The 27,998-nt window shown below is 41.9% G+C and overlaps 2 protein-coding genes across 5 annotated transcripts in view; one reads left to right on the top strand and one right to left on the bottom strand.

Moving 5' to 3' along the window:
* Positions 1 to 27,998, bottom strand: part of LOC125104767 (formin-1-like) — a 426,092-nt gene that overhangs the window by 91,215 nt on the left and 306,879 nt on the right. For all 4 annotated transcript variants that reach the window (XM_047737598.1, XM_047737599.1, XM_047737600.1 and 1 more), the window contains one exon: positions 9 to 101. In XM_047737598.1, the coding sequence (XP_047593554.1) occupies positions 9 to 101 (93 nt within the window). The remainder of the gene's footprint in view (positions 1 to 8; positions 102 to 27,998) is intronic.
* Positions 7,694 to 8,107, top strand: LOC125104769 (60S ribosomal protein L39). Its single transcript, XM_047737602.1, has one exon. It carries the CDS (start codon positions 7,747 to 7,749, stop codon positions 7,900 to 7,902), a length of 156 nt encoding a protein of 51 aa, XP_047593558.1. The 5' UTR covers positions 7,694 to 7,746; the 3' UTR covers positions 7,903 to 8,107.

Below are 27,998 nucleotides of genomic sequence, written 5' to 3'. Positions count from 1 at the left end.
TCCCCTACCTTTCTGGAAGAACTCTTCTAGCTTTTCCTTGAAGGGCTGGAGGTACTCCTTTGGTGACTCCTTGCATACCACGATCATCTGTTTCTCACTGGCTGTGAAGGGAAGTTTGGAATTAGATTTGCTTAAGAACATGTATTTGCTGAGCTGCTGCTTTGTGCTATGCTCTGCAGGATTAATTGTGCAAAATCCTTATCGGTCATGATTTATCTTAATTCCAGGGAAAAAAACAAAAATGGACACAACACATACAAACACACACACACACACACAAACATAGTGAGTTCACTCCACACCTCTCTTCGGGAACAAAGAAACGCACCACCTTCAACTTTCCTTTCAGAGATGCAGAGAAAGCTCTGACTTTGGACAGGAAAAATATTATGCTTTTGGTCTCTCCAAAATTAAGGGAGGAAAAAACTACCGAATTCACAGGGAATTAAAGGCCCTGATCCTCTTCAGATCCACACTCCAGAAACAGAGCTTGAAATAGATTTTGCAGCAATTCCTAGGCATCCGAATTACCTGGAGCCACCCACATGCCAGGAGGAGGGCCAAGCCCAGTCCAGGGAAGCCCTCATCCTACTTTCCATTCTCCCGCCCTTCCCATTAACACTCCCCTAACACATGTGAAATTGTTTTCCATGTGATTTACTTCAGAGAGAATTTATAAACACATTGATAAATTTCTCAGATATAATATGTAACTTGGAATACAGTGCTTTTTTTGACAACCACGCCCCCTTCAAATCAGACAGTTCTGATTTGGTGATATGGAAACCACCCTAACCCACAGTTCCCCATCACAGTGGGAATGGCTGGAAATGCCATTTATGGAGATGGGGAAGAGTGGCAAGTATGATCTTTTTGCTGGGGAGATAAGATCAAGGGTGAACTCTAAGGCTTGTTAAGTTTTGTTTGGTCTCTGTGAATTACAAGGCAAATTCGTTCCCTAAAAGCAAAGTAGAGAAGATACAAGACAAGATAAAATTATGAGTGGGTGCTCTTTGCTAATTAAATTCAAACTCCGGGCCCTTTACATCAGGGTACCATTTCTACCTTTCAGTTCTATTTCCCACATAAATTTGACCAACTAAGCCAAAATTCTGCCACTTTTCTAAATAACATCAGCCAACATTCCCACTTCCACATCTGCATTCGTATGGTTCTCTGCCCAATCTGCTGATATCACATATATACCTACACTGCATTTGCACGTGGCCTGTTAGAATGAAACTTCTCTCTGGGATCAGAGCAGAGGGCTGCCCTCTGACTGACCCACCAGATGATCTCTGCACAGTCGAAAGTTCCAGTGGGCAGGCAACTCGCCTGCTCCCACTTAAGCACGTGGCAAATCCGAGGTCTCGGGGTCCTGGGATCGAGCCCTGCGTGGTGGAGGGGGGTTGTCTCTGCTCAGTGGGGAGCCTGCTTCCTCTTCTCACTCTGCCTGCCTCTCTGCCTACTTGTGATTTATGTAAAAAAAAAAAAAAAAAAAAAAAAAAAAAAACAAAACCTTAAAAAAAAAAGAAACTAAAGACAAAATTCAGGGATCAAAAGTACAATATTAGCACAATAAACCTACACAGTTCTTTTTCATGGTATTGGCCTTGAACTGAATGGCTAGGGAATTATATTAAATCCAATGCATTAAAATAGTAAAATAAAAACAGCTTTTGGCCAGCTATAATTCAGGGATTTCTATGGAAGGGGAAAATTATACATAAAGTGAGTAAAATATTAAGAATTTTTAAAAACTTTGGTTAGTAAAGGTAGGCAGAAAAGAGAGTGTACTATTTTATGGTTATTTTCCATAACTTTTTTTTTTTAAGGCTACACAAAGGAATACTTCATGTTGATTTAAGTCAAACACAAATGATAAAAGATTGAAATTTTAGGGGCGCTTGAGTGGCTCAGTGGGTTCAAGTCTCTGCCTGCGGCTCGGGTCATGATCCCAGGGGTTTGGGATTGAGCCCCACATCGGGCTTTCTGCTCAGCAGGGAGCCTGCTTCCTCCTCTTTCTCTGCCTGCTTCTCTGCCTAGTTGTGATCTCTGTCTGTCAAATAAATGGGTAAAATCTTAAAAAAAATCCATTAAAAAAAAAGATTGAAATTTTAAAAATGCCTATTTCAAGTTCCTCAGCTCTGACGCTAAATATTGGGGGTGGGGGGACATTTAAGGCTTAGCGTAGTGAGTGGTATCAGAAGAAATTCCTGGCATGGGGGATACAGAAAATCTACTCTAGAAGAGACTTGATTATATTCCATAGGGGACATCTAGACACATTCTGTTAAGGAGCAACCCCCCCCTGAAAGCCAGATTTCTGGGCTTGAATCAGACCACTGTACATAAATGACCCTGGTGTGGGCAACCTATATGTATGTAATCAAAGGTGTTTTCATTCTTTGCCCTTCGTTTAGGAATTCAACTGATATAATTATTATGTCTAAATCATTCCTCATAGTGACTGTATTCATCTACAGGAAAAAAACCATATCCAGAGTGGCCAACTGGGTATTAGGAGTGAAACCACAGGCCTTACGTACCTGGTACCTGGGTCAGAATGTTACCTCAGAATAATGTAGCCGACACACACCAGTGCTGCTTTGTGTCCCTACACAGGGTTTATGCCTCCAAAGCCAATTAGAACATTATGCTGAGTGAAGGAAACCCATCACAAAAACTGCATATTGTATAATTCCATGTATATGAAATGACCAGAATAAGCAAATCAAGAGAGACTGAAAGTAGATCATGGTTGCCTAGGGCTCAGGGAAGGAAGGATGGAGAGATTGAGGGGGTGATGATGTTTCTTTTTGGGGTAATGAAAATGTTCTAAAATTGTCTGTGGTGATGGTAGCATGACTCTGTGAACACACCAAAAATTATTCAATTGTACATTTTAAATGGCTGAATTATGTAGAATGTGATTATATCTCAATAAAGCCATTTTTTAAAAAAGCTAATTAGAAACTCTTGAGTCTTTAACTGGAACTATAATGAGCAATTAAGTGGAGAATGTCCTTCTTGTGCCTTTTTTTTGCAGGGTAAAGTGTTTTTTCAACTCACAGATGTGACTGTGTCTTCAACAGTTATCTTTATTAACCATGGATCTGAAGTGGGAAATGAGTTTGAAATACCCCTGTACTTGAGAAATCAAACACATTCATCTTCAAAAGGTAGCAATAAATGTTATCAAAGTAAAAGACCCATTAATAAATAATTAGACTTCAGATAAATACTAGCAAGACACTTAAAGAATTTATTAATTTTTAAAAAGATTCCAAACAAGAGCTTTGGTATTTTCTTAATGGAATAATGCTTAACGTTTATGAGTATATCTATGATATCTACATACATTATCAACAAACAATAGTTCAGAACATCATCTTCCTTGAAGTACTCTTAATCTAAAGATACATTTGTTCAAAATCTTTAAAAAAAAAGGTGGGGGGCGCCTGGGTGGCTCAGTGGGTTAAAGCCTCTGCCTTCAGCTCAGGTCATGATCCCGGGGTCCTGGGATCAAGCCCCGCATCAGGCTCTCTGCTCAGCGAGGAGTCTGCTTCCCCCATCTCTCTGCTTGCCTCTGTCTGTCTACCTGTGATCTCTGTCAAATAAATAAACAAAATCTTAAAAAAAAATAAAGATACATTTTTTTCTTCATTTTCCATACCCTTTATTGACTGGGAAAGTTATTAAATACCTGACTCTTAGTTTCTTGATATGTAAAATTTCATGAGGACTAAATGAAAAGTACACGAAAAGCCCTTTGTGTATTAAGCAGTAAAATGCTATCTGCAATATTCTTTACCTGTTTGAAATATTCAAACACTGCTAAGCCCAGCTAGATAGCACATTGTACATGGCTTATCCCTTTTCATTTCCAGTAACAAGGGAACCATACCAACCACCCCACAGACTCTTTGAATTACGTTGACATTCCTGATATTATGTGTTTAGTAAATAAATCATTATGTTATAAATACCCTAATCCCTTTCACAGTCAAACCATCTTTTAAGAATTGCTTAGGCTTACTTTTTCTATTTCTCACTGTGTACTTCCAGACCCATTAAAATTCACCTTACCCCTATGATGAAACTGAGAAAATGCTCTCATGTCACCAAGGAACCCATCTTACCCATTCTGCCTTTTTTCCTCCCTTTCAAATCTCACCTTGGCTCACTGCCCAGCAGGATTCCACTCCGTTGAACCCTTGGTCTTCCCGAAATACTTTGTCCCCTAGCTATGTGCCCCCACCCTTGGCTTCTTGCCACCTCTGACCACCCTCTCTCTTTTGCAGCCTCATCCTTCTGTACTCAACCATTACATGTGAAAGTTCTTTACCATTTCTTTTCTTGTTATGCTATGTTCTCTACTTCGAGAAAATCTCATGCAGCTAAACACTGCAGTAACTATCACTAGGACTGTGACTCCCAAGGTGACAGGTCTAGACCATGGTTTCACCTCCAAAAGAGCTTTTGAATCTGTCACTCCCCACTAGGCTGCCTTAGTATCTAATTACCTGGTCTTCCCACATCTACCCTTGCCTCCTTTGATTTGCTCCTCACAGTGAAGTTAGTGATCTTTATAAAGCATACATCTGATCATACCCATCCCCTGCTTAAACCTTCCATTACTCCTACAGGTTGGCCCTTCCGAGGCCCTGGATGGCCTGACTCCCTCTACTCTTCTGGCCACACTCTGTAGTCCAGCCACATGGTCCTCTCCCAGTTCTTCCAAATATGATCAGTTCCCTCCCACCATCAGTGTTTTCCTTTGTCAGTGACATTCTCCTCTCCAGCTAGTAACCAGGCTAGGTAGTGGTTAGTCATTGCTTTGATCTCGGCTCAAAGGTCACCTTATCACTATTTCTTTTCAACCCTCTACTCCATACTAAGGAGGTCTTCTCTGTTACAGTCTTACAGCACTGTATACTTCTCCTTTGTAACTTTCATGATTGGCCATCTCTCTTGTTAGGCAGAAGGAGGGTACTTTGTATACTGTTGTATCCCCAGCATCTACTATAATGTCTAGCCTATAGAAGATACTCAGTGACAATTTGCTAAATAATGAATACATTACCAAATGAGTAGAGGGAGGTCTTACACAATATACATGCAGTACAGATCTTAGTGCCTTGATAGCATTTGGCTCTAGTATCACACACACATACACAGACATGTATATAAACACAGATACATGAAAAATCTCGATCTTTATGTGTATATGTCTAACCGAGGTAGATAGATGTAGGGGCTGGAGAAAACATAAGTAGACTAGATATCATGCCATTTTCATTCACATTCATTCATTTAGATATGAGATGCCAGGTTTTTTTTTTTTTTCAATCTCAAAAGCTAACTTCAGAATTCTTAGACAGGAAATAGTTATTACTGGAAACAAATATCTTTGCTCCATTCTTGGGGCCACGCACCTCACCATCCCCAGATGAGGGCTTGGGTGGGTGTTATCTAAGAATCTGGCTTCAGAGAAATGGGATGCTATCTTTAAGATAGAAAGAAAGTTTGGGTCTCTTTCAGAAGGTGAGATGGAAACAGAGAAGTATAGCAAGAGAGGAATAAAGGAATTGGTGACATCTGGTCTCATAGTTTCACTATGGTGACATAGTTTCAGTAAAGACTCCTGAACTCACAGTGCTTGCTGTGAGCATGGGCTGTGAATGCTGAAGAAGGGGCTGAATTTTACACTGAGTTTAGACGACACACAGAGCAAAGACCCCTTACAAGGAGGTAGAAGTTCCCCCATGTACCCTCCAGCCCTCTCTCTGTCAAATCTTACAGATAGATTTGTTTTTCCACAGAGATGGGATTTTGGAGTAAATTGTTTTTAGATCACAGGAGACAGGGTGGTTTCCAGCCCTACTACGCATACACACGAATTACACAAATATTCATGGCTTACAAATATTGAGTATCTGTACTGGGCACTATGTGAAATGTTGAGGGGCAAAACTATTAAACCAGAACTTTTGGTCATCTCTCCTCCAAAAATTTTCATAAGAATCTAGAAACAGAGACAGACAAGAAAACCTACAAATTGTAGTATAGTCCAGTGTCACAGGATTCTGGGTAGGGGTTTCCAACTCAGATCGGGGTTGGGAGGTGGTGGCCAGGGACAGTTCTCCAAAATAGTTAAGTTATGAGTTCAGCTGCAAAGGTCAGGAGGAGTTAGCCAGTCAGCCAAGGAGAATGAAGGAAGAGGGAAGTAGTTTCAGAAAGAGGAAATATGATGAGTAAAAGTAAAGCACGATAGGAATGCACAGGTCTCCTGAGATAAGTTAAGTGGTAATAGATAGTATTGATTGGACCTCAGGGACACAGGGCTGTTCTCCTTCTCAGATCTTCAGTGTCCTGTGGCTAGATTTTGATTCAAAGGAACTGGATTCAAGGAACTGGAACCACCTGGATTGGGGGAAAGGAAGTCACAAAGTGCCAGAGAAGTAGGAGGCTTGTCATTTTAAATACAGCGGTCAGGAAAAGTCTCACTATGAGGATATTTGGCTAGAGACTTGACCAGAGTAAGGGTGAGAGCCGTGAGTAAATCTGAGGGAAATCAAGAGTGTTATTTAGGACATGTTAAGTCTGCGATGTCAATTAGGTACTCACATTATATATAAAAGCCTGCAGTTTAGGCTGCATGGTTGGGATAGAAGAATGTAGCCAGAGAAGGGTTTGCAGGACAAACCCTGGGGCACACAGGCAGTGGAGGAGATGTGAGCAGCTGGACAGAAAGGTAGGGGTGTGGAGTCACATGATCTGAGAGGATCCCAGCATTGCAAGGAAAAAAGGGCTGTCAGCTCTGTGCAGTGCTGTTGAAAAGTCAAGGAGAAGACAGAGAAGTGACCACTGATTCTAGAAACAGGGAGGTCTCTGGTCTTCTCAAAAGCAGTTTTAGCATTAGAAGGATAGAAAGAGGAAGCCAAGTTGGGGAGGGGTGAGGTAAATAGAGACAGATTCCATAGTCACTTGTTTAAGAAGTGAAGCTAGAGAAAGAATAGCAATGAAGAAAATCTTTCCATCCAAGAGGATATTGTCTAGAGCTACTCTGATCAAGAGTGGGTGCCCCTTTCCCCAGAGGAATGTTGTGTAAAAAAAAAACCCACCAGGAAGCTTGAGCCCAGGGGAATCCCATGATGCTGATTCACTTCACAGAGGGAGGCTGCCCAAGATCAAATTCACCTTAATGTCCCATGATCATGAGTATTCTCCATGAAAAAATTTAAGCAGAAGTGACAGGGCCAAGTGAGGACATGCCAACGTGCTTTAGGACTTTTGGAAAGCCTTTGTGAAGCTGGGCCACTGACCACAGTCTTTGCACGAAATTGTCTAAAGCACTATTCAAAAGTCCCTCCTGTCAAACATCACAGCTGAGTCAGAATTTGTCCTGTGATGATTATGTGGTTATAGACACAGCCTTGGTCTGTGAGACATGAGTATGAAAAATATTCATTAATCACTACCCATAACTAGGCCTAAATATAGATGGAAAGGGCATGACTTGATTTATAGGGTGTTAAGCGATCCATCCTTTTATTTAAAAATATCCCTTCCAATGGTTTGCATGAAAATCATCACCACCAGAAATTTTGCCTTGAACTGAAGATGCTACCTCCAGAGGATCTTTTCAGACATGAATATATATTAGTTAAAAAAAGGAAACACTAGCTTTTCTCTCTCCTTTTCGCCGCCATCCTGTTGTGTGCCGCTCGCTGTTAATTGACCATGTCTTCTCACAAGACTTTCAGAATCAAGCGATTCCTGGCCAAGAAACAAAAGCAGAATCGTCCCATTCCCCAGTGGATTCGGATGAAAACTGGTAATAAAATCAGGTACAACTCCAAGAGGAGGCACTGGAGGAGAACCAAGCTGGGTCTCTAAGGCATCCCACATCACGCGATGTCACACCTAATGGGCACCACGTATTTAATTAAGCTACTTGAAGATCATGTGTTCTATTCCATCACCCTGTAAACACCTTTCTGCCTGGCCAATAGATACCACTTATCAGCGAAAGATTTTTCTGTTACTATAGCTCTGCACCAGTCGGTTGGTTTGGTAATAAATGTGAGGCGTTTGAGCTGTACTGCTGTTGTGTTTCTGATTTGTGAAGTACTGAATTCCCCCTCCTGTTAGATCACCAACGGAACTTTCTGCAGTGATAGAAATGTCCCTTCATGACCAAGTATGTAAATTGTGGCCGGGGGCACCTGGGTTGGCTCAGTGCCTTAAGCGCCTGCCTTAGTTAGGCTCCAGTCAGCTTCTGGGGAGGGGGGTGGGGGTCTCCTTGTCCCTCTGCCCCTCCCCACACCCCACTCATGCTCTTTCTCAAACAAAATCTTAAAAAACAAAGCATGGCCAGTTTGAATAAAGAACTGACTTTTGAGAAAAAAAAAAAAAAAAAGGAAACACTATTAAGAATTCATTAACACCTTAGTATAAATTTATTTCTCAGACTCAACTGAAAAAGCTAGGGATTTTAAGCAATAGATGGGGAAAGTTGTGTTATATGGAAGAAAAAGGCCCATTCAGCAAGGTTCTGATCTTAGTTAGACCGTATTGTTGGGAAGCCTTAGGCAGGCAGCCATAAACACAACCCAAGGATCTGAAGGACAAGGGTACCCATCTTGGGGAGGAAAGCAGCGAGTCCCTTCTAAAATGTTTTAGGAAGCTAACACACACACACAAAGAAATGTGAAAAATATTTATCCCACCCCCCAAAAAAGTAGGAAAAGAATCCTTCCAGACACCATGACCAAGAACAGTCACCCATTTAATACTTGGGTACCTTTTTTTAAGTGTCTTGGCCTCTGTATCACACACTCCTGTCCATAATTTTATAAGGACTGGTTTTATATATTATTTTTATACACTTTTATTTGATACAGAAATTTATGTACCATTATTCTTCCTATTAAAGATATAACACATACTTTCTCATATTATTTCACAGAATTCACAAGCATTGTGTTTAACAGCCATATCAAATTTCATTGAGTGGATGTACCCTAGTTTATCTATTAGTGCCCTCGCAGTGGAACAGTAAAGTTCCTTCTGCCTTATTCTTATAGTCACTCAGGCTTTAAGTCACATCTGTGCCCATAAAATCTTACTCCGTTTAAGACTGTTTCTTTAGGGTAGATTTGAGAAGTGGAATTATGGCTAAAACAGGAAAAATGTTGTTAGGGTTCTTGACACATAATGGCACCAAACTGCTTTTGGTACAACACAGATTATACCAAAATGGGAAAGATGAAGGAGAGAAATTTTTGAAAATAAAATTGTGCCTTCTGTCCCACTTTGCAGAGGTAAGCCACAATTGTGCCCATCATTGTAATACAGTGGCTGTGGTCCCTGCATTTGAAGCAATTACACTCTACAATGGGAAACACTGAGATGACCATCCATGCTTTGAGGGAGTTTACTCAAAGGTAACAATAACTGGTGACATACAAACCCTGATATAAAATATTCTGGGATTAATCACAACATGAGGTGAGGTTTGGGACCTGTGCACGAAAGCAGCCTTTTGGACAAGCCCTCTGTGCGCCATTTAATTTGGATGTAAATTACACTATTGCCAGCACCAGTGGAATTATTTGAAGAGCGGTGGGGGAGAGTCTTCAGGCCTTTTTACATTAAACACTCAGACTTCTGAGATATACATTTAAATAATTATATACACATTATTTTAAGAGGCTCAGACCTGTGAAGCAACAATATCAAATGGTCTGGACACACGACTAAAATCTAAGCCATTTGTGGAGGGGAGAGAGAACCTGCATTTTCGGACAACCAATGGAGTATTGCAGTAAGGAGTGTCTTTTGTGAAAATTAAGATGTCGCTGGTGGAATCAGAGCAAAGCTCCATTGGTAGTGGGCCTCATTTTCACAGAAATTATATTCGTGGTCAAGCAATACATCCTGCTCGTTGCCCAAACTGGTTTCCCTGTAGAAATGCTTAAATAAAAAAAAAAAAATAAAAAAAAAAAGAAAGAAAACAAAAAACAAAACAAAACTCCTCTGGAGCCAAATGCTTATCACATGGTATTTTTTACTAAAATTAAGTGACAGATTCTCTCATACATATAAGTCTTGAAGGCAACAGGCCTGCCTCTTTCAGATTCAAGGAAATCAGTAAGGGGAAGAGGGAACAATGCTCATTTTAGGACTATTTCCTCCCAGCAGGGCAATCTCGGGCTACAAAGAGACCAGTGATTAAGATACATGAGCCCCATTAGCCAAAAGCAACCTGTTTCCACATGGCTCTACCAGGACAGCTGTAAGCTTCGGCAATGTCTCTGACCCCCGGGCCCACGTTCCCTACTCGGCCTCTATGGGTTAGTCACATTAACCATAATTTTCTGTTCTGCAGAGTATTTACATCTAGATAAGCCATGAAGAAATTAAAAAAAAAAAAAAAGAAAAGAAAAGAAAAAAAGATGGGAAGGCATAAGGAGAAGAAAGTAAAGGATGGAAAGTTATTTTAAAATACACAGCCTAAACCGGCGGTTGGATTCCGGTATCTATTCTTGGCTACAGGAATCACTGGCAAAACACGAAGCTGGCAACAACCCCTAATCAGTTTGCCACTGTTTTCAGATTTAATGCAATATTTGGCTCAGACGTTTAAAAAAAATCCCCTATTCCAGCTAAAATATTTACACAGTCCTATGTGTCTCACTTAATGCCTGTTAAGCAATCATCTTTTAAAACTCCACAGACACTTGTAAATCTGTCGGGAGAACTGTGGCCTATAAACAAGGCTTCATATAAAGAGGGCTGCACTGTCAGTTTGCTGGGAGTTGGGATTTCTTCAGATTGTTTGAAAATAAAGTTGAGAATCAGAAATAGTTTAGAGTGGGTAACAGAGTGGCCGATCGACTGGCTGGCGGGATGCTGTCAGTGGTATTAACGGGAAGCCACCAGACACTGACCTCAGCTATTTAAAGTCCTGCTCTCCTGTAAACCTGTCATTGATCCTACCTCTCTGTTGAGTTATGGCACAGGGAAAGTGACTGGTCCCGCAGCCCCGGTCGTCTGCATCCCAGGGTCTGGCGGGTTAGAGAAGGTGAGCTGGTGAGGTCTGCAAAGGGAGGCTGGTTCTTGGTTATGTGGGTACATTGGAGTGCGTCAGGAAGGATGGGGACTCTTAGAGGAAAAGGGGAAATTCTGGACAGGACCACAATGGGGGGGAAAAGGAGACAGCAGAAAGCCTGAGGAAAAAGCAGTATCCCCTGGGAGAGGTTAGGCATAACAGATTCCTAAATGGCTATTAAAACTCCCTAAAGACTTCAGCCCCCATGTCAATGAGCCTACGTCTTCAGCCCTGATGTCACGGAAAGCAAGGGAGGCCTATGTGAAGCCCCCTCCTGCTGGCCTGGGGAGCCCCAGGAACTTGTCCGGGTCCTCCAGATGAGTCAGGTGCTTGTGACAGGGCTGTGTTCAATTGTTTAATTATTCCTATTAGATTAGCTGCCTTTTTAGTTTTACTCCATGTCACTGACTCCAACACGCCATTGACTGTGATTCACAATTTACTTTATAATAGCTCCAAGGAGGAAAAAGAATATATTAAAGGTATATGCCAGTTTAACAATAAGCCCCAGCTTAAATCACTCAGTTTCAGGGGGAAGTGGTTAGGGAGAAGAGGAGTCCTGGAATGAGAAAACAAATGAGGTATTTGTAGCTCAGAGGTCTCGGGCCTTGAACAGGAGGTGGCAAAGATTCGTTGGTCTCTTTATGATATCATAATCAGGAAGGGCTTTACAAATGTTTCTGTGAGTCTACAGGACAGGTGGAGGGCAAGTTCTGCTCACCTTCTCCATCCCTGTCAGGCAGCAAGTTTTAATCACTGTTCTGAGGGACAGATTGCTGTGTCTGAGAGAAGAGAAATCAGAAGACTAAGTAGGAATACATTTCTCCTCCAGAAAATGAGGGTAACACTTGCTCTTAAAAACGTGTTTATAAATGACTTGATATTTCAGTAAGTTTATTTAAAATTAGCAGCTAACTCAGAGCCTTGAATAAATATTTGCTAAACAAATGAACTGATCGAAAAGGTCAAACAAGGCCCTCCTCATATTTTGGACGGTTTGGGTTTTTTTTTTTTTTTTTTTCAAATACCTGAGAATTTGACAGTGTTTTTAAAGTTGATCAAAATAGTCAAGAAAAATGTTGTAAAAAAAAAAAAGTCAAATTAGCAGTTTTAGCACATCAGCCATTATAGATTTTCCCTGGGCTTTCCTCCTTCTGTAAGTTTTGGCACCAGGGAAGTCACTGGTTTAATGGTGCCTGGTTGTCTACGCGGAGCTGGACATATTGCTTTTTATCTCTGTACCCAGTAATTCTTTGAAAATTAGATCAAGTTCTCGATGTGTATGATTGATAACAAATGGCCCTTAATGGCCAAAGGTGTCTTGGACCTTGCCTGCATTATGTGTCTCATTTTATTCAAAAGCTCAGTCAAGAATTCTATGAGCTCAGTCCTGCTACTATCCCTTTTGTTAGCTAAGGATGAGGAAAATGTCACAGATACTGTGGCTGCGTCAGAATCTGAACCCAGGGCTGTCAGACCCGCTGGCCTTATGCTATCCAGCCTCCGACCCCGACAACCTACAGAGAAGTTCCAGAGACAATGTGAAGTACCCATGAACGTTAAGGAAAAAGGCAATAAAAGCTGAAAATCACCCAGTGCCACCAGTGGGGACTCCTTCAGTTTAAATGGAGAAACAGAAGGCCATGGGAGGTTACCTGAAGTTTATGTTATTAAGTGGCACAGAGGAAACTCAGAGCTGGGCTGCGGACTCTCAGGTCACTGATCTCCCCATGGGTACCTAAAGAGTAGAGTCACAGCCCATGACCTCTCTCCATTCTTAGACCTGCACCAAGGCCAAGAAATCTGGGAAGAAATCTGGAAGAGATAAGGACCTTGGCAGAAACTCTAGTCCCCTTTGCTGGGGCTGAAGAGGTCTCCCTCCAACCTCACTCATTTTGCTGTCTGACATGAAGAGAATCCATTTGTGGACTGTGAATCTTCCACAGGGTCCAAGATACACAATTTACTTGGGCAGAAAAATATTTTGATATTCACAAAACCACCCACAAATCTCTTTCTGTGAAGAAATGTTTTGACCTGACACAAGTTTATGGTTAACATAGCATCAGCTCTGGCTTGGTAATCAAAAGACCCAGGCTCCATGCTGGCCATTCTGCTTCCTATCTTGGATACTCATCTTCTCCACCATGTTGGCCTGCCCCAGTGGCTTCAAAGGGTGAAGCTACGTACATAGGTGGGGTATTACCATTACAACTACACCAATATACTTTTCTTTTTCCTTCAGATGGGAATGTGAAAGGCACTTCATTAATGGACTTGCCAAACCAGTACTACTTTCTATTCCTCCTGCCTGATTCCCAGAGCACGCTGAAAGCTTGTAGGTGAAAGGTCACTCTCTGGCTTTACTGAGCAATTCTCCCTACCATTTAGTAGAATCTTGATCAAGAACAGTTGTGTTTTTTTCCAGATCTATTTATGCAAGTTGTTCTTTTTATTGAATTATACAGTTGAAATAAAATTTTTATTTATTTATTTATTTATTTATTTATTTATTTTTTTTTTAAGATTTTATTTATTTATTTGACAGAGAGAGATCACAAGCAGACGGAGAGGCAGGCAGAGAGAGAGAGAGAGAGGGAAGCAGGCTCCCTGCTGAGCAGAGAGCCCGATGCGGGCCTCGATCCCAGGACCCTGAGATCATGACCTGAGCTGAAGGCAGCGGCTTAACCCACTGAGCCACCCAGGCGCCCAAAATAAAATTTTTTTTTAAGATTCCATTTTCTCTATACCCAATATGGGGTTTAAACTCACAACCTCCAGATCAAGAGTTGCATTGCTCTCTTCACAGGCACCCCTGTAATTGTGTAATTTAATTGTTTGAGGGTACACTGTCACAATAGGAGTGTGAGAAAGCATTATTTCTGCAAATGTAAGTAGAAGCTGCTGAAATATTGCTGTTAACTGTAGCTGCGAGAGAACAGTGGAGATGAGGGAGACATGGCAACTCAGTGTCATGTGGTACTTGGGTTTGGGACCTGGAACAGGAAGTGGACATTAGTGGAAAAAACTGGTGAAATTCAAAGAGATATTAGAATTTAGTTAATTGAAATGTATCAGGGCCAGTTTCTTAGTTTTGATGAATACATCACAACAAAAAGTGGTTAACGTAATAATTAATGCTCGGGAAACTGGATAAGGGCTCTATGAGCATTCTATACTATTCTTGCAACTTTTCTGAACCTAAGTTGGTTCCAAATTAAGAATAAAAAGTTCATTCTTAAAAAGGTGTGGGAATGATGCTATATTTAACTGGTTTTAAATTAAAGATTAAAGGATCCAAGTATCATTTTCTAGGATTCTTGAATTGGGCCAACTTTTTTCATGAACCAACCACATTGGGTAAGAGTTCTATTCTATAATGATTACTTCTGGGTGGTATCAACGCCAGGATTTTTGAGGCATGGGTTAATTCAAGAGCAGACCCTTGAGAGCCATTTAGAAAGAGAATACCCGAGAGCCAAACCTGAAACAATTTTTACAGTTGACTTTATATCCTATATCCTGTCAATGGCCAGAATTCCAGGATTCTTAGCTGTTCAAGTAACAAAGTTTAGGGGAGAAACCAGTAACTCATACTGAATAAGGAGAACTGTAGAAGGCACTGAAATAGCATAATAATTATTGTCTTAGAATTTAGAGTTGAAATTCGTTGTCAAAATCATCTAGCACAGGAGCACTGCGTGGCTCAGTCGTTCAAGCATCTGCCTTTGGCTCAGGTAATGATCCTGGGATTGACCCCCGTGTCAGGGTCTCTGCTCAGTGGGAGCCTCCTTCTCCCTTTCCTTTCCTCTCCCTGCTGCTCCCCCTGCTTGTACTCTCTTTCTCTGTCAAATAAATAAATAAAATCTTAAAAAAATTATTTAGCACATACCCCCTCCCTAATGGCACTTACCCTACCCTTAGTTACTTACTGTAACACAATCTTCCAATCAGAAGAGGGGAAGGGACCCACTACCTCCCACAGCCATGAGTTCTCCCTCATTCGTCCACTCAACTCTGCGGCAGGTACTGATGGACACAGTAGGTATAAACACTAAAAAGGTCATTAGATCTCTACCCACGTGGGGGGGTGCCTGGGTGGCTCAGTGGGTTAAAACCTCTGCCTTCAGCTCAGGTCATTATTTCAGGGTCCTGGGATCGAGCCCCACATCGGGCTCTCTGCTCAGTAGGGAGCCTGCTTCCTTCTCTCTCTCTGCCTGCCTCTCTGCCTACTTGTGATCCCTCTGTCAAATATATAAATAAAATCTTAAAAAAAAAAAAAGATCTCTACCTACATGGAGCAGGGGCCAAGGGTGAGTGGGGGAAACATTTACAATCAAATATAAAACAATACCACTATCAAAATGGGGAGTCCTAATGCAGAATCACTATTCACTATAGTCTGGCTGAACAGGGAAGGCCCCAGGCATGGGAATATCTAAAATAAGGACATTCTGGGCTGAGGGACTAGCTGTTGCAAAGGTGCCAAAGCAGAAACAAGTGCATTGGGTTGGAACACACAGGCTTGTGAGGCTGAGGTTTCGTGGCCAGGACTGGGTGGGGGTGGCATGAGATGAGATAGCAAAGGTAGAAGTGGTCACACCATGGAGAAACATGGAAGGCACGGTGATGGGTTTTGAGATTGGATGTTATTCTAAGAGCTATGAACATAAAACACAGTGTCCTGACTTGTCTGATGAGCAGAGACTGGAGTAAAGGGAGGGAAGTGTGGAAGCAGGGGCCCCCGTGAGAGAAGGGGCTGGTTTGGACTAGAAATTTGTCATGGATACGGAGAGCATTGAATGGATGCAAGGCCTGTCTTGGAGAAAGAATCAACAGGATTTGCTCTTGGACTAGATATCAGAAATGAGGGCATAAAGGGAATCAGGGGAAAATATTATACATTGTGCTGATTGTTTTGTTTTGTTAAAGATTTTATTTATTTATTTGTGAGAGAGAGAGAGCGAGAACATGGGGGTGGAGGGAACTGGAGGAGGGCAGAGGGAAAGGGTGGAGGGAGATGGAAGGGGCAGGAAGGGGGCAGAGGAAGAGAGACAAGCAGATTCCCCGCAGAGCAGGGAGCCCAACCAGGAACTCCACTGGGGGCTCCATCCCAGGACTCAGAGACCTAAGCTTAAGGCAGATGCTTAACTGACTGAGCCCCCCACTCCCAGGCACCTAGCATTTTGCTGATATTCTGTGAAGGGATCTCCTTCATATAGCCCTGGCCCCTCCTCTCAAACTATCAGTAAGGCAGACAGTGATACCTGCCTTTCTACACGAGGACACAGAGATGTGGAGGGATGACATGACAAGCCAAGGATCACAGGGCTTGCGGAGCAAGGATCTGAACTCAGGGCTTGTGACTCGAGACTGTTCCATGACAGTAGCTTTTACTTCAGTGTTTTATGTTTCTTGTCAGAGAAAAGAGAAACAAAATAAATTCTATTAACTGTGTTGATTTATAAATAAAGGGTAGAAGCAGAGGGAGAGCTGAGAGGAGGACCCTGGTGGGACATAAGTCATCCTTCCCACCTAGAGATGTCACAACCACAGCTTCAAAGGCAAACTTTGAAACGTCTTTTCCATTAATTAAATGAATGAATCAGGTTTCAGTTTCCGTCTCCTCTCCCCTTTCTGTCCGACTTGTCTTTGAAGGCATTCCGTTTGGGAAATGGGTGACCTTTACCCACCACGCTGCACTTAATTGAATGCTTTGCATCAGAAGTCACCACGCTGATCAACATTTTACACCCACCGCCTTCTTGAAGTACTTACCCCAGTCCCTTGCGTCTGTTTTGTTGAAATCGCTTTACAAAAATAAATCATATCAAAGTTTTTCTTTTATTATTTGTAAAACTTTGCTTGCAAAACTAAATATTTTTAACACCATGGCAACATGGTTGGGACTCTGGCTAACGCATCCAGCCCCCTTCCAGAGTCCAGGTTTAGCAAATCTCCTGCCTTGGACAAATGGGCCGCGAAGGAGGAAAGAGCTAATAAATTAGGCATGGTCAATAATCATTCAAGTCATGTCTTCTGGAGCTTCCTTAAAGGTGATAAATGAGCCACACAGTCCTAATGGCTGATGCCTCCCCCCATCTTCTTGGGCACACCAAGATGCGTTGAGCAAACTGAGAATTGCATGGCTTCTGAATGAGTTTAAAGAAAACCTCCCATACTTCCTGAAGGACTTTCTCAGACATCAGCTCCTCTGACCCTTCCAGGATCCCAGAGTGGGGCAAGCCAGGATGATCAGCTGCAGTGTTTCGGCTGAGGCTCACAGAGCTTACGAGACCCGTCAGAGTTGCAATGGTTTCTCCCATAGTTCGTAAGACACAGAACTAAACCTTCGAACCGCGTCTCCCAAATCCCAAGCTAGGACTACTTTCCACACGCCAGCATCTGCCCTCCGAGAACTTACAAATGCTTTGATGTGTTGCTGTGGCATATTTAATAAAGTTACACCTGTGCCGATTCAAGGAACCTGTGTATTCTATGTGCTCCAGGAAAAGCAGTTCCCTACTTCCATCCACAAATTTCACCCAGTTCTTCCTCACCAGAGACAGCCACTTGTGCCAATTGGTCCTGATTAGCTCAGTGCTTAATTGCACGACTCTAACAAGCTCCTACCAGCACTCTTCACTTTTTTGTCCTTCTGCAATATAGATGATATAGTTCCCTTCCCTTCCTCTCCACCCACCACACACGAGCCCCCTCCCAGTAGAGCACACCATGGTTTGACCACACTAGCCTCCTGCATGAACACCAGTATGATTTTGCAAAAACCAGCTCCCAGTCCCAGCTGATTCATAAATTCTAATGTGCCTTTCCTAAACATTCTCCTCAAACTCCCTCACTCTCACCCTTGTAATATACATTTTTTTCTAATTTCCTGTTTTCTATGTGCTTGTCACTAAATGAACTCCAAACTTGTTGCTAGTCATGGAACTCTTGTCAGAACATTCAGGATACATCAGATACATGAACTGCATATCCCTCTGGGATCTTCTCCATGATTCTTTTTTTTTTTTTTTACAGGGTTGGGAGGAAGAGGGTATGGACAGAGGGAAAGGGAGAATTTTTTTTTTTTTAAGATTTTATTTATTTATTTGTCAGAGAGCAAGAGCGAGCACAGGCAGACAGAATGTCAGGCAGAGGCAGAGGGAGAAGCAGTTTCCCTGATGAGCAAGGAGCCCGATGTGGGACTCGATCCCAGGACGCTGGGATCATGACCTGAGCCGAAGGCAGCTGCTTAACCAACTGAGCCACCCAGGCGTCCCTTCTCCATGATTCTTTTGAGCTAATCCAATCTGGACTGTTTGCTCTCTGGGCCTGGCTATCATCCTAGGCTGTCTGCGCTGGAGTATCTCTTCACCTCCCTTCTCCACTGGATCTGTAATTTCCCGTCACCTTTGTCTTCTCATTTCATGAAAAAGCACATTCTCTAGTAGCATCCTGAAGATGGTTGCATGGGAGATAAGTTTTTTGATAACTTACATGTTTAAGAATACTCTTCATTTGCCTTCATATTTGATTGATAATTTGGTGAATGTAAAATTCTGGATTGGGAATACTTTTCCTTTAGAACTCTAATCCATTTCTAGCTTCTAGTGCTGCTATTGAAAACTCGGAAGCCATTCTGCTTCCTGATTCTGGTTAATTTGTTCCTACATCTCGTCCCCCTACCCCATCTCCTTCTAGAAGCATATAAACTTTTCTTTTCGCCCTGAGTATTCTGAAATATTCTAACAATGGTATGGATCTATTTTATTCCACTGTGCTGGAATCTCTTTGGGCCTTTCATTTATTTTTTAAAAGATTTTATTTATTTGAGAGAGAGTGGCATGAATGGGGAGAGGAGGGGGAGGAGAGGCAGAGAGAAGGAGACTCCCTACTAAGCAGGGAGCCCAATATGGGGATCAATCCCAGGACCCCAAGATCATAACCTGAGCCAAAGGCAGTCACTTAACTGACTTGAGTCACACAGGTACCCCTCTTTGGTCCTTTTAAAATTAGAAAACTGTGTCTATCATTTTGAGAAATTTTCTTGAATGATTTTGTTGATGTATCAACATATGACTATGTATGAATGTTTATGTGTGTATATATATGAATTTACATATGAATTTGTGTTATGTATGAATCGTGTGGTAAAAATCAGATCGCTTCTCACCTTTCTCCACTCCTGGATTAGAATTCCCCCGTGTTGTTTGGTAGATTCATTTACTACTTGTCCATATATTTCTTAAGCTTCTGAAATTTTGCAGTTCTATTTTTCTCTTTCATTCTGTGCTCTTGACTTTATGCTTTCAAAGAATTCTCTTTACTATCTTTAAAATAGTTTTCAGGAGGAACTGAAATCCTACCTGAGTGTTCAATCCAAACAAGCTTTCAATGGACCATCTTTCTCAGATGTCCTCCAAAAGTCTTTGGAAGTCTTCTTTCTCCCCTCACCCCAGCCATCCTGCTTATGGACCACACTCAATGAGTAATTAAAGAAAACAATTATGGGTGCCTGGGTGGCTCAGTCAGTTGGGTGTCTGATTCTTGATTTCGGCTCAGGTCATGACCTCAGGGTTGTGAGACGGAGTCCCATGTCAAGTTCTGCACTGGGCATGGAGCCTGCTTAAGATTCTCTCTCTGCCTCTCTCCACTGTCCCCCTCTCCCTCTCCTCTCTTAAAAAAAAAAAATTAAAACAAACCCAAACAAACAAACACACACACACACAAAAAAGCAAAAACAAAAAAAGAACATTCATTCTCATGGTGAGATCTAGTTTTTGTCTTATTTTTTCTCCTTCTGTCTTAAAGAACACTTATACTCTTGCGGAGAGAGCGCTACTTCATACAAATCATTTATTCTGCACTGTCAGGGCTAGTCCAGACACAGAAGCAACAGTCTGCTCTGCTGTGTGACTTGACAGGTCCTGGAAAGTTCCATTAATTTCTCATCTACACCAGAACCACATTACATGTAATTTCTACAAATGAAGAGATAACCAAGGCATCAAACCCATGTGGGGTGTCTTGGGTGGCCATTGCTATTTATCTAACTACCTACATCAGACCACGGTGCTTACTTTCTGAGTCATAAAGGAATAGAACGTGGTCTAGGCAATTTTCAGAGAAAGACTGAGACAGAGAGAGTGTGTCAGAGAGACCAAAGGAAACTCATAGGGACGTGGTAGGAGGACAGAGGTTGCAACCTGTAGATTAGTGGAGTAGTTATGCATAGAGACCAAAAAAGCCTAAAGCCAATCCAATTAGTACATGTAATACCTTTAGAAGATGAACTAGAAAAATAAGTGGGGCTTACTCTTCAAGCTTTCTTGTTCTAGATCATATCGTTCATGCCTGAGAGGTGAGCCTACAAACAGTCGAAGGATAAAGCACGGTCTAGTGCAAAGAATATGAGCTTTGTAATCAGATAAACCTGCTTCTGATCATTAGCAGCAAAGTTGCTTCAACTTCCTTATGGTTAACATGCAGGTGGTACTTACTTGGAAGTAGTTTTAAGAAACAGAAATGATGTGAGCAAATTTTTAGGTATTCACAAATGCTCATTAAAACAGCAACTACAGCCACTAGTGACGGTGGAAATGGATATGCCCTGTACCTTGGAACATACCGTGCCTGGGTCCACTGTCCACCTTTGGAGGGAAAATTTTATCCCTGAGATTGTTTAGAATTGCAGGTACGTAACAGTAATAAAAAGGGAACCAACTTTTAGTTGCCTTTCTTATTGCTTTTAAACTTTCTCTAGACATAGTAGATAAAAGGGCACCAAATTAAATTTGGTATATACAAGGAATCTTTTTTTTTTAATCTAAGTGTATCCTGTGCAATATTTGAGACAGACTCCTGCAAAAAAAAACCCCAAAACCAAAAAGACAAAAACAAAAAACAAAACTTTTTAATCTGAAATTTGGATGTAACTGGGCCTCCCACATTTTATTTAATCAATCTGGCAACTCTAAGGATACCCCCATATCACCTGCACTGGGGGCAGAACCGTAGCCATTATAGCCCCCTATTGCCTCACTGTGTCTATTGCAAATTCAAAGGAATAATCCTCACAGAGTTTCTTTAAGTCATCTTCTTTGGTTCCTGAGATAAGCTCAGTAGGCAATTACTTTTCTAAAATTCTGTTTTGGGCTCAGTAAGACTAACTGACTTACTGTGCCAAAGGCCCTACTTTCATTCAAGCAGTGGACAGATAATGTAGATTCCTGATGGAGGAGAAGCCAACATGCTTGTGAGAAAGATGGAAGTCAGAGAGGATGGTGGTGACTGAAACTTGCACTAGAGAACTGGACAGTGGCGTCGGGACAGGATCCTTCCAGTGTCCCCAAAAATGTAAACACCAGTTATTAGCATTTCTCCTTAATTTTCACAGCCAAATCTTGATTAACTACAGTATTAAGAAGAGGAAAGGACACGCCACACCACTCCAAATCCAAATGTGAAAAATAAAAAGCCTTGGTCAAGGGCAAGAGAAAGGGCAGTTCTGCTGATTAGCCCTCCTGCCATCTCTCACTCCATTACTGGGGACGCCAGCTCTCCTGCAGGCAGCTTCCCTTTCTGAAGCCATCAGTGCTCCAAGTCTCAAACCCAGCCTCACACACCTCACCTTCCAGCACCACACAAATACTAGCTCAACAACGTATTTGCCCGAAGAGCTAATTTGTTCATTATAGTAAGTGAGTTAGAAGAGGACTGTTTTCCACCTCGCAGGAGAAACAATAGGTAGTCTATTGCTTACCATGTAGTTTCAAACAGGAAAGGTTTTCCAGCATGTAAATAATATAGCTGATTCACTGATGGTTAGAAAGAATATATTGGCTTTAAAAGAAAAAGCTATGGCTAATCCTTAACCTTACTAATCTACCTACCTATAACTAAGAGTTGACGATAACGTACTTTTTAAAAAAATTTTATTTATTTATTTGACAGAGATCACAAGTAGGCAGAGAGGCAGGCAGAGGGAGAGAGGAGGAAGCAGGCTCCCTGCTAAGCAGAGAGCCTGATGCGGGGCTCGATCCCAGGACCCTAAGATTATGACCTGAGCTGAAGGCAGAGGCTTAACCCACTGAGCCCCCAGGTGCCCCGATAACTTACATTTTTAAATCTCATTTTAATTGTAAAAATGTCATGTATTTATCCAAACCGCTAAATGATTGCCTCTACCTCAGGCTCTGCCCAGGACCATGAGAAACTACCAGGTAAAAACATTCTCATTGCCTGCTTTTACGTGTAGAGGTGTGTGGTTCCCTCCCCAAGTCCTCTTTTGGCTGATTATACTGGTATTGACAGTATGATTCTTTTTTTTTTTTAAAGATTTTATTTATTTATTTGACAGAGATCACAAGTAGGCAGAGAGGCAGGCAGAGAGAGAGGGAAGCAGGCTTCTCGCTGAGCAGAGAGCCTGATGCGGGGCTCGATCCCAGGACCCTGGGATCATGACCTGAGCCAAAAGCAGAGGCTTTAACCCACTGAGCCACCCAGGCACCCCGACAGTATGACTCTTAAATACATGCGTATTAATTTTGGGGTCGACCTTTAACAGGATTGGAGCTAAATGAAAGAATTTGATCTACTTTCTATGTCTGGGAGACATACTGACACTAGATAGAGCAATCTACAAACAGCAACAAATGCCTACAACAAAAAGCCCCTCTCTTTCTTGAACTGTTACTTTCATGTCTGTATGAATTAATTTTCTCCTGTACTTTATATTTTGAGGTAGAATGTTCAGTTCCTAGTGTTGTACAAAACAGAGGTTCATCGAGATGGCTATGAGCTAATTTGGCCACTCCATCAGAATAAGGACATCAGGATTAAAAATGCCTAAAGATGTGATAGATGTACTTTAATGTAAAGTTAGTTAGGGGATACTACTACGATTCAAACTCAGAATGAAGATTTTTAACTGTTACTGAAGCCTGGGCTATGCATTTCACAAAGCATCTCATTTAGAGAAAGCTTAAAAAAAAGTTAACATTGTAGGATAAATATTTGTAGGATAAACATTTATAGAGTGATAACAGATATCAAAATGTCAACAGAGGCTCTTGCCTTTCCTAAACTGCTATATTGCCAAATATTTCCAAAGGTTCAAAAGAAAGGACATGTTCAAATACATATTCTTAAATATTTAGAGAAAAGGACATCATGAGAACTATCTTAAAATACACACACGTACACACACACTTGCATCTCAGCCAACAATCTCAAACAAGTTTGAATATCTTACACCGAGGGCTAACTACCAATTACGTGTTCCCAATTTATTTATGGGATGTCAGGGCTAATAAAGCATCATTTTCAAAGCAAGAATAAGTATATAGCTAGTTGATGGAATAGCTTATTTTTAATAACAGTGGCTACTGAGTAACTACTGTTAGCTAATAAGAGTGATTTCGTTTTTTTCTTCAACTCTTCGGAACATGCTGACTTCCCAACAGCTATCTGAAGAGTTCCTGTCTCATTTTCCAGCAACCAAAAATTAATTCGGCTTTCCTACTTCTATAGCCACAATGAAGTTTTTTTTTTTTTTTTTTAGTTTACAGTATTTATTGGTTTATTATAGAAAGCATCCTGAAATGTTACTCTCCTAAATAGTCTTTGAAAAGATTATAAAAATAATTTTCAAAATTTAATTTAAAGTTAATTAAATGATTTAATTGAGTAATTTATTTATTTATTTATTTTTAATTTTTATTAATTTTATTTTTTATAAACATATAATATATTTTTATCCCCAGGGGTACAGGTCTGTGAATCACCAGGTTTACACACTTCACAGCACTCACCATAGCACATACCCTCCCCAGTGTCCATAATCCCACCCCCCTCCCAACCCCCCTCCCCCCATCAACCCTCAGTTTGTTTTGTGAGATTAAGAGTCACTTATGGTTTGTCTCCCTCCCAATTCCATCTTGTTTCATTTACTCTTCTCCTACCCCCTTAACCCCCCATGTTGCATCTCCTATCCCTCATATCAGGGAGATCATATGATAGTTGTCTTTCTCCGATTGACTTATTTCGCTAAGCATGATACCCTCTAGTTCCATCCACGTCGTCGCAAATGGCAAGATTTCATTTCTTTTGATGGCTGCATAGTATTCCATTGTGTATATATACCACATCTTCTTTATCCATTCGTCTGTTGATGGACATCTAGGTTCTTTCCATAGTTTGGCTATTGTAGACATTGCTGCTATAAACATTCGGGTGCACGTGCCCCTTTGGATCACTACTACCAGAGGATCATATCAAGTCAATATGGATTTGGGGTTGGGGATGCCAGGGTAACTGTGGATGACACTAAGGTTATTCATTTTGGCTTCCAGGCATCAAGACACTGGATGCCTGGTAGCATCAGATGTCTGGCCCATTTGAATTGTTTCCATGGAGAACAGATTCGGGGGGACAGGGTAGCCAGGATAACGAAGAGCAATACCAAAGGGCATAGGTTGAAATTGTGCACCGCAGCTCCTCCTCTTGTTAGCCCAGAGTGATCATTGAACCAACAATGGTTTTCTTTATATTAAAAATATGAAATTAATTCCAACACCCCTTCTTAAACTTATCTCGCAGACTGGTTGTTCTGCAACACATTACTAAGTAGTCAGTGAAAGAACACCAAAGGAAAACCAGTGTTTTAGTTTTTAAGTTGAGACATGCTTTGAACAGGGTTGAACCATTTTGGGTTTTGTTTGTCTGTTTGTTTTCACCTCAGAACTTTCCAGAGCCTTTAAATAAGCTCAGGTGCACTGTGCATCTGTGGGACATGACTCTGGTCGAGAGCAGCTCTAGGTTTATTTGGCGATAGGCTCCTTGTCAGAAAGCACCAATTCACATCTTATGCCGTACTGGGATGCGCCCCTACTTGAGAAATTGTACATCTTATGACCTCAGCAATGGTGTGTGTGTGTGTGGGTGTGTGTGTGTGTCCCTGGTGTAACTGACACCACTAGGAAGGATACAATGCACAGTACATTTGTTCTTATTGCCACTCTAACAAATCATCTCAAACTTAAGTGGCTTCGAACACCACGAAGGTATTACCTTGTAGTTCTGTGGGTTAGAAGTCTAACGTGGGTCTGCTGGGCTGAGATCAAGGTGTGTTGACAGGGCTGCATTCCCTGCTGGGGGCTCCAGGGGAAAATCTGCTCCTTGCCTTTTTCAGTTTTAGAGGTTCCCCACACTCCCTGGTCCACTGCCTGCTTCCTCCTTCTGCAAAGCCCACAACATTGCACGCTCCCTGATTGTTCTGCTGTACAATCTCCCGCTGGCCACGGACAAGGAAAATTCTCAGTTTTTAAAGATTCATTTTAAAGATTCATGTGATTAGATTAGACCCGCTTGGATAGTCCAAGATAATCTCCCCTTCTCTATATTGGCAAAGTTCCCTTTTGCCGTGTAAGGTAATAGATTTCAGGGATTAGGGTCTGGACATTTTTGGGAGCCATTATTCTGCCTACCACATATGGGTTGGTAAAAATACCTTGAGGGTTCTGGCCAGCAAACAAGGTCAATGAATAAGAAACAGAAAAACTCTTCCTGTCATTTGGTATTTTTCCTAATTATTACTTATCATGGTATCAGGGGAGTGAAAATTATTATCTCACTAAGGGATATAGAACAGTAAACAAGATATGGAATATGTTCCCAAGCACCACGAATATGGTTCTGTCTCCGCAAGATAGAGAAGAGAGCACGAGTGGGAATCAGATTCTCCACAAACTCATCCAGCAGCCTCTCAGTGACCTGGGGCTGAATTCAACAAGGTGTGCATTTTCCAGGAAAAAGTACATACCCCTAATCAGCTTTGCTCAAGTTTTCTTTACTAACAGACCGTGCACTCATTACCTCCTATGACACAGGCATTGTAATTGTTCCATTTAACCCTCTTTATGGTTTTATTATCTGACAAGACCTCACTTCCACCAAACCGGTAAAAAGTACATCATCTGACACCAAAACCCACCATCTGATACCATCTTAACCCGACACAACAACTTTGCTCACTTTCGTGTGTCTATGTGACTGTTCACATTTATGACCCATCTCTCCCTTATGTCTTCCCTTCCCCATCCCCAGCCTGAAGTAAATTCTTCTCTTATCTCCCTTTGAGCTGAGGGTCTACATGTGTGGCTCTAAGGGTGTGTGTGTGGGGGGCACGCACGCACGTGTGTGAGCACACACGTGTGCATATGTGTGCACTCGGGAACTCTCTTTCTGTCCTTGGTACCTTCATGAGGATTTATGCCTTGCCTTTCTGCCTTGAACACCTAACTTTTTGTTTTGGAGGTATGGAGGTATGGGGAGCTCTGGGTCACAGGCAGGATGCATCCCAAGTGCATACCTTAGAGTCCTACTTAGCATCAAAATGTGGTTAGGTCACCCCCTGGAACTTTGCAAATTATGTGAGCACTAGAACTTCAGTATCCTTCTCTTGTGAGAGACTGATATCTGCTTCAGAGGGTCATTGCAAAGATTAAAAGAGATGATGATGTAAAACATCTGATAGATAATAGTTGCATTGGATGAACTATAGCTGATACTATTATCATCAATGACCTGCTCTGTTTATACCTACGTAAAAGTGCCCTGCAAAGTTCTTGTTTCTATGAAAGATGCTCGCCGGCCACATCCACGTGTATCAGTGACATTTACACAACCAACAAACTCTGATTTAATTCACACTCTGTTGCTAAGGTGTGGTTCAGACCAGTTTTCTTCTCAAGAGCTGTGCCTGCCTGGAGAAAGGGGGCCTGAGACGTCTTGAAATTTGCTAATCACATCTGGTTTAGCTTTAGACATTTTCTGGGGTTTTGCCAACAGCACGACATTTTAATGGCTACAATAAACCTCAAAGCCTCATCAAATCTTTGCTGTATGTGTGAAAATTATGTCCTCTTCAATTAAACATTCAATCTAGGCTCACACCAAGGCCTTATGGAAAAGGACGTGGAACCTGAATGGGAAGCGAGATGAAACGGACCGCCACGACTCTGGCCATCTTGCCAGATGGCATTTAGAAGAAAAAGAAATTCATTAGAGAACCAACGGTCTGTATTTTCTTTAAATATTTACTAGGTACCTTTCATGTGTTAAAAACACTGGCATCTCTAAAGATTAGCAGGGTATTTTTGTTTAAACATCCAATGTGGGGGGGGGGGTGCATGCGGAGTCCCACTTCTCCCTCTTGCCTTGTGATGCCTCACATCTTTTGGTATAGTCCAAGCCAAAAAAGAAAAACAACTGAGGCAACGTTTGGTTTTCCCTCATTTTAAGATAGGTCCTCCAACTTCAGAAGTTCTTGCAATTCCTGACAGCGGGACAAGGGTCAGTGGAGTATTGAGAGACGTGGAATGGCACCTGAGATCCCCTTGCAGAAGACAAGGTGCACCAAAGGGGGGAACCTTTGTGGGAACACCTGCCTCTCCACTGGCCTCCCAATTCATTCTTATCTTGGTTATGAATCATCAAACACTTCCAGACGTCAAAGGGAGGTGGCCCATTCGGGATGCCTGAGAGAGGCAGCCCCCGGAAGGACGGTGGGAGAAGAGGAAAGATCACATGTACATCAGGTTTCTGCTCAGAAAACGCCTCAGGAGGGCAAAGGTCCAGGAGACCAGAGGGGATTTGTACTCAGCGACAGCCACGGCGTAAACAAGCCTGGCTCTTCTTGGCCAGGGCGAACCTTGCAGCCAGACTGAAGACCAGCGGGGGCGCTAATTCTGCCATTGGAGAGTGACAGGAAAAACTGCCACAGGATGGCTCACACGGTTTTATTACAACAAGAATCAAGCCCCTGGTCTTAGACAAGGTTAAAACCGTCGGTGTTTTAGGAGAGGGAAAAGAATAA

The sequence above is a fragment of the Lutra lutra genome, chromosome 7, assembly GCF_902655055.1.
Source record: "Lutra lutra chromosome 7, mLutLut1.2, whole genome shotgun sequence".
Lineage (NCBI taxonomy): Eukaryota > Metazoa > Chordata > Mammalia > Carnivora > Mustelidae > Lutra > Lutra lutra.
Note: the sequence above shows the minus strand (reverse complement) of the source record. Positions and strands in the feature narration are given on the sequence as shown.

Excerpts from the sequence above, each read along its gene's own strand:
- LOC125104769 (XM_047737602.1), top strand. The coding sequence starts at position 7,747 with ATGTCTTCTCACAAGACTTTCAGAATCAAGCGATTCCTGGCCAAGAAA.